The 8,041-nt window shown below is 40.9% G+C and overlaps 1 protein-coding gene across 1 annotated transcript; it reads right to left on the minus strand.

Moving 5' to 3' along the window:
- Positions 1-430: 430 nt before the first annotated feature.
- On the minus strand, positions 431-5,368 carry LOC139473387 (pancreas transcription factor 1 subunit alpha-like). The gene is made up of 2 exons (XM_071255943.1): positions 4,718-5,368; positions 431-1,303 (listed from the first exon to the last, which is right to left on the minus strand). The coding sequence occupies exons 1-2, from the start codon at positions 5,154-5,156 to the stop codon at positions 1,104-1,106; spliced, it is 639 nt and encodes a 212-aa protein (XP_071112044.1). The 5' UTR covers positions 5,157-5,368; the 3' UTR covers positions 431-1,103.
- Positions 5,369-8,041: the final 2,673 nt, after the last annotated feature.

An 8,041-nucleotide genomic window follows, 5' to 3' on the forward strand; every position in this document is an offset into this window, starting at 1 on the left:
CACACATTTATAGCGGCTAGGATTAGTTCCCTTTGTTGGCATTCTTTTGTGTAGGAGAAGTAAAAGCGCAGTTCAGCTGCTTGTGAATACCTCTCCAGATAATTGTTATGTCAAAATGTTGGATTTTTATTAAGGTATGAGCTCTGAATTATTACTAAAAGTTGTATAATGAAGCACATGATTGAGGGGCAGCTCTACGTGTAACCAATAAAACCGTCCTTGTCGCCTAGCGCTGGTTGGGCGGATGTGATAAGATTGTTCTCAAGTAATGGGGGAGTAGACTAACATCCTACCTAACATCAAATTGTATTTTGTTACCCAGATTCATTGGAAACATAAATCTTCATTCAATACATTTTTGCGAAAACTTCATATTTCAAATGTGACAAAGCAAGGCTTTAATAGAAATAACAAATTTATTCCACTTATCCGTGACCTCAGGACTATAAGTTCCATCCCCGTAAAAGTTTACAACAAAACATAACATTGCACTGAATTGTAACAAGTCAACATCGTGTCTCCATAGCTTGAAACAGTCAGGTAGCACAAAACTGCCTTGATCCTTTACAACTTCTTTATGTTCTTGGGTCCAGTAGACAGCAGCATCACCTGGTGTTCAAACCGCAGTAGACCGCAGTCTCGATTAGTGTTCAGCATTCCGCAGAATGCAGTCTCGATTAGTGTTCAGCACACCGTAAACTGCAGTCTCGATTAGTGTTCAGCACTCGGTAGACCACAGACTCCAACATAGAGTCCCCAGGTGATGGTCTGTGGATAAACTCGTTCAAGTCGGTAATGAATATCGGGCGTTTTGTTGCAGAGATGGTAATCAGCTGACACTAGCGTTCACTTGTAACATTATTGAACACCTCAAACACATTTCACAATGATGTATTAGCATACATAAGTTTGCTGACAACGAAAAGTTGACAACATTTTGGCTGGAATGAAATTGAAACCTGAGCAAAAAATATAACAAAAGACTCTTTTCTTTGAAATAATAACATTCCTATTCACGTATTAGTGTTCTTGAAGTTCTGGAGAGTGAAGCTGGCAGACGGATCTCTCCCTTTCTCCACTATTTGCATGTTGCAGACAGTATATCATATGTCAAGAGTCGAGTCAAGAAGTCCTGAACAATCTGCTTCCGTTTGAATTTTGTTTTTTCTTGGATCTTCTGGTGTCCAAATTTTGGCGACCATTATATTGTTTGGTCCTATGTGGGGTTTCTTGTCGTCGGTCCAGGACAAGGAGTGCCCCGCTACAGGAGGGAGGCCGTATTGTTCTTCCTCTTCGTGTATCCCTGATGGAGAAACAATTAGCATGTAGACAAGTTAATGAACTGACGGACACATCCTAGTAAAACAACCTAAAACAACTCGCGGACACATCATACCACTTAATATGCAACCTAAAACAACTCGCGGACACATCATACTTTCTAACATACCATCTCAAACAACTCGCGGACATGTCATACTACCTAATATACCACCTAAAACAACTCGCGGACATGTATTACAACCTAATATACCACCTAAAACAACTCGCGGACACATCATACTTCCTAATACATGTATACAACCTACAACAACTCGCGGACACATCATACTACCTAATATGCCACCTAAAACAACTTGCAGGCATGTCATACTACCCAATATACCACGTAAAACAACTCGCTGACATGTCATACTACCAAATATACCACCTAAAACAACTCGCGGACATGTCACACTACTTAATATACCACCTACAACAATAGCCACTCCTGGCGGTGAGGTGTGACGACAGGAAGCCAGCAGTACGTAGAATCATGTTAACACCGGGTCCGCAATATTAAGCCAGCCCCAGAGTGTTAATGAATAATGATGACCACTTAAACAACCCACATACAAACTCGTTACAAAAGTTCAAAGTGTAGGGTGTGTATCACGTGACTTGTTGTCTACCTGCCGAGAGAGGGAGAGAGAGTCAGGGCGTTCTTTGTCCCCGCGGGAGGAACAATGTATCTTACATTCAGTCTGCCGGAGCAACATATAATTAGCACATTGGATACTTTTTATTGGCTGAAACGTGACGCTAGATTAGGGAAATGAGGTCCAGAGTAGGGTTCATGTTTCTTAGTGAGTCGACTTCAAAGTTGAGGAGCGTAGAGCAGTGGTTGTTAGTAAAAGGCCAGCGGTAAAGATGCGTGATTTTGACGCTGAAGAAAATAAAGGGGCAGTGTGAGACGTCTTTAGTTAGGAGTACTTTACAGAAGCATCGGTAACTGCCACACCACTGTCGGAAGGTTACCGGAGACAGGTTTATATTTGTATCGAAAGACCGGATACTGAGTACAGTATTTTGTCAGGATAAACAAATGTTTGCTCACAAGCTTGGTCAGTGGACTGGATATGCAGTTAGTAGAGTCAAGTGGCGTGTGTTTGGAGGAGTGTCTGTAAATACATCATATTCCGCGTAAATAACTGATTAGTTGAGTCACTGGCCAGAAAGTCTCGATACAAATGTGCATTTGGCATTTTAAACTAGACTTGAATTTTCAAAAATTGCTCAGATTGTACACTGACTACAAATCCTAACTGTATCAACGGAGAGAATGAATTAGTATATGGACAAAACCAGACGTCATTGTAATTCTACCTGTTACACTTTTTATGTAATATTTTTCTAACCTATATCTCACCTTAACCAGGGTAGGCATGTAATTAAAACGTTTCAAGGCACTTGAAACACGGTGGCAAATAATGTCACGAGCCATGTGCAACTGTTAGTGAACTATGTGCAATAAACGAGATATTCATTTGATTGACAAGTAGATGTTTATAGCAGCGTACAGAGTAATGTCTGCATGTCTAGGAGGGTTATCAGACGTAATCGCCCAGTCTGCTGGCAGGTATATCCAGGCAGACACTGTCATTTGTGTGGTGCACTATCAGCTCTGTTTGTGGAGAAGTGTTAATCAAGCATTACTAATAAATGAATGACTATGGTTTTACGCCGCTTTCAGCAAAATTCCAGCAATATCACGGCGGGCGACACCAGAAATGGGCTTCACACATTATACCCATGTGCGACATCGAACCCGGGCATTCGGCGTGACGCGCGAACGTTTTAACCACTAGGCTACCCCACCGCCCTGAATAAATGAATGAATGAATGAGAACGTAATTTGCATTTCTTGTTTACTTCTCATTTGTACTTTTTATATTGTAAATTTAAGAGTGGCTGAGGATTTTGTAAAATAAATAAATAAATAAATAAATAAATAAATAAATAAATAAATAAATAAATAAATATGAACTTCAATAGTCATGATTAAGCCAATCATTGATGGATGGTAGGAAAGCATACACAACTTTCCGCACGAAGCAGGAAGGGGGAGGGGTCCCGCTATGCAGAAACTCGCCCTTTAACGCCCTGTTCCCCGTCACTGGTAAAGGGTGCTCTGAAATATAATGCCCTTCCACCCTGAATTAATAGGGGTCTAATTTGCCGTTAAAACCGTTCGTATTTATTCATATCGTCTGAGCATCGGTCGGTTCACACCCGAGACAATCTCTCTCCTCCAGATGACGGGCACGTTGAAGTACTGTATTGAATACATCTTCCCCAATAGCCAAGTCTTAATTGTAAAGAACGACTAAATGAAATCTTCAATACTTGTTATATTGGAACTATTTAATAATTCAAAGCGTGATTCTATGCGTGTAATAATTGTAGTTTTAAATAGATTGTCTTCCGTGGCTCGTTGACAAGGGTAGAAAGGCTCGTACACATGCCAAACCATTTGGTGTTTGACATCAGCAGAATAGAAACAAAATGATACATGATGCATGTAGCTAGTATCATCATATATCACATGATGCGTGTAGCTAGTATCATCATATATCACATGATACGTGTAGCTAGTATCATCATATATCACATGATGCCTGTAGCTAGTATCAACATATATCACATGATACGTGTAGCTAGTATCATCATATATCACATGATACGTGTAGCTAGTATCATCATATATCACATGATGCCTGTAGCTAGTATCATCATATATCACATGATACGTATAGCTAGTATCATCCTATATCACATGCTACTTGTAGCTAGTATCATCCTATATCACATGCTACTTGTAGCTAGTATCATCCTATATCACATGCTACTTGTAGCTAGTATCATCATATATCATATGATACGTATAGCTAGCATCATAATATATCACGCGATACTTGTAGCTAGTATCATCATACATAACGAGGTGTGTGTGAGGGCGGGGGGTGGGGTGGGGCGGTACTGTTGTTTTGAACAGGTTGTTGGGGAATGGACTGTATTGTATCATAAGTTAGCGTATACGTACCTAATGAATGCCTTTGGTATTTGTGTTAATTGTGTTGTACATATATAACCAAATAAGTTTGAAAAAGATCCGCATATGACATGATATTTATATCTAGTGCCAGAATATAACATGCCGGTGTGTCCTAACGAAATATCATATAAACGTAGGGTTGTCATCATTGTCATAAGAAGTGCAATGACAGGTGAAGCAGATAAACAGGCGTTGAAAGCTTGATGTTCGAGCCTTTAAACTGGCCATTAGTGAAAGTTGTAGGACAAATCTTTTACTATATGTATCGATGCGCCTAGGGCATGCTGCATCGTGTGTTCTCTGCACCACACCGGTGCGACATTAAAACGGGAGACTACATACCTCTATGACAGTGGATGATCACTTTCTTCGGTTGCTCTCCGATATGGTTGCTGATATTTTCCTTACTTTGAGAGTCGGTTTGCACAAGCTCTGAGAGGAAACTGATATAGCCAATTGCTAATCTGAGAGTATCTACTTTAGATAATCGTTTCTCATACGGCAAAGTAGGAATATGTTCACGCAGTCCCTCAAACGCATCATTTATAGATTGCATCCGCCTCCTTTCTCTCAGGTTTGCAGCTTGTCTTTGCTGTACTTGTTGCTGGATACATTTTCTTTTCTTTTTCCTGTGTTTGCCAATATTTTCTTGATCGGAATTGGGAGAGCTAAAATCAGACTGACTGTCATAAGGGCTCACAGATCCGGAAGCTGGGTAAACACCAAAATCAAAATTTGCCAAAATTTGATGTTGGATAAAACCGTTATGTGTGGTGGTCATCTTGAGCTAGGTTTTACATTTAACCGAAGCTAGTAAAGGATGAAGGTAATGCTAAAGTACCCTCCTCTTGGGCTGCTGCTGCTCACATCACTTTGGCTGCCATATTGTCGGAGGAATCCTTTCATGCCTTTAGCCAGTAACTTTGGCAAAAGGCTTTGCTGATTATTACTTCCTATTCTTTCTACATGTGCTGTGACTATTCGTCCAGTGAGAGGATTTTCTTTCTGTCTACTAGTTGTCAATTTCTCTCGTTTTTATCAGCTGACCGTAAATATGCAACCCGTCTGTCAATCATTCAATAAGCCAATCAGAATACAAGCCTGAGCCGGCAGCGCGGCACGTGCCTGAGACCAGCAAATTACCACAACGAGAGCTTATGGTTATAGCAGGACCGACTTCAATTGAAAATCGATAAGGAAGCGGAAATGAAAATAATAACAAAACATTATACATATAAAATTACAACCATTTGTGGTAGAAATTTTAAGTAGCATATTCCGTTTACTTACAGATATTCAGAATCCAATTATTCAGCTTTGGGTATTTATAATTATTAATAGCGTCTTCATGAACTAATTGTTTTGACAAGTAACTAAGTCACGGTGTCCTATGCCCGTGGGTCTTTCTCTCTGCATACTGATTTCTAATGAACATTTAAGGCACGTTTGGTGCAAACTGCATGGCGATCCTTCGTGTACATGGAGCATAGACACTCTCGAGCAATGGGCCACATAGCACTCAGGAGTTTTAAATAGTACACGTTGGGTATGTTGATAGATATCTCAACGAAGACGGTGTTACGGTGTTCCATCAAAGTGGTTTATGGAGATAAAAATTAAGTTATGCTCGCGTTACTCACTCATTACTCTAAACTTCAAGAAGTGTTCAAGTTAAAACGGGACAACGGACTACACCATGCACAGGAGTTTATGTCCTGACCCCGACAATGTCGTCATCGACTTCCTTCACAACAGGGCACAGTAGCCAATGTTTTCATCACCTTCCTTCACAACAGGGCACAGGAGCCAATGCCGTCATCACCTTCCTTCACAACAGAGCACAGTAGCCAATGTCGTCATCACCTTCCTTCACAACAGGACTCAGTAGCCAATGTCGTTATCGCCTTCCTTCACAACAGGGCACAGTAACCCGTGTCGTTCCCACCTTCCTTCACAACCGTGTACAGTAGCCAATGTCGTCATCACCTTCCTTCACAACAGGGCACAGTAGCCAATGTCGTCATCGACTTCCTTTACAACAGGGCACAGTAGCAAATGTCGTCATCGCCTTCCTTCACAACCGTGCACAGTAGCCAATGTCGTCATCACCTTCCTTCACAACAGGGCACAGTAGCCAATGTTGTCATCACCTTCCCTCACAACCGTGCACAGTAGCCAATGTCGTCATCACCTTCCTTCACAACAGGGCACAGTAGCCAATGTCGTCATCACCTTCCTTCACAACAGGGCACATTAGCCAATGTCGTCATTACCTTCCTTCCCAACCGTGCACAGTAGCCAATGTCTTCATCACCTTCCTTCACAACAGGGCACAGCAGCCAATGTCGTCATCACCTTCCTTCACAACAGGGCACAGTAGCCAATGTCGTCATCGCCTTCCTTCCCAACCGTGCACAGTAGCCAATGTCGTCATCACCTTCCTCCACACCCGTGCACAGTAGCCAAGAGTAGTCTATGGCTATCACCCGAACCTCCTTCCACATCAAGCACAGAAGCACATGTCACCATCCTGCCCCGCCCACTCCATCCCCTGGTGTAAAATATTATCTACTTTCACCGCTTATGTTTCTGATATGACCACTAATGCTGACAATGCAACTAATTTTGGTAGAACACCTAATGACCACTAATGTTGATATGACCACTGATGCTTTTAGGACCACTAATATTGATATGACCACTTATGTTGATATGATTACAAATGCTGATATGACCACTCATATTGATATGACCACAAATGTTTATATGACCACTAATGCTGGTAGGACCACTGATAATGATATGACCACTGATGTTGATATGACCACTCATATTGATATGACCACTCATGTTGATATGATTACAAATGCTGATATGACAACTAATATTGATATGACCACTAATGCTGGTAGGACCACTAATATTGATATGACCACTAATGTTGATATGACCACTAATGCTAGTAGGACCACTAATATTGATATGACCACTAATATTGATATGACCATTAATGTTGATATGACCACTAATGCTGGTAGGACCACTAATGCTTACTAATGTTTAGTACACGTCGTTCATTTAAGCATTTGAGCTGAACCAGCGGTTGTGCTTTGTAACAGAAATACTGCACTGCTGTGTGTGTTTATCTGGTCAGGGCCGCCGTGCCCAGTGAGTTGCTGGTCACTGTCACGTTGACAGACACAAATGTGTTTGGGGAGTCGGAATGGGCTTAATCGTAACGTTTACACTGTCACATAACGTTTAATTTTTCGAAATGCTCGTACAACTCTTCACAAAACATCTGTAAATACGTCTGAATGTGCTATTGGTTACCGATTGGTAAAGTCGATAAGTCGACATGAATTTTACATGCATAATGACGGTCAATTCATCATTAACATGCATATAATCACCTGATATATGAATGTATGGAGAATGCTGTCAACAATTCTGGTTACACTGAAATTTAATTCATGTAAAACTGCGACAGGAATGTATGCGACAATGTGGTTATCGTATATGTCTTCTCCGGGTCACCACTTCAACCGTAATAAAACATAAGCACAAGATAGCTGGGTTTATATACATTGGAGAAAAATAATCTTTGCATAAAATTTTCATCACAAGGAACTTTAATCTGTCTGAGAACATATATTGAAGCATTTA

The sequence above is a fragment of the Haliotis cracherodii genome, unplaced genomic scaffold (genome assembly GCF_022045235.1).
Source record: "Haliotis cracherodii isolate W230 unplaced genomic scaffold, xgHalCrac1.p SCAF_28, whole genome shotgun sequence".
Lineage (NCBI taxonomy): Eukaryota > Metazoa > Mollusca > Gastropoda > Lepetellida > Haliotidae > Haliotis > Haliotis cracherodii.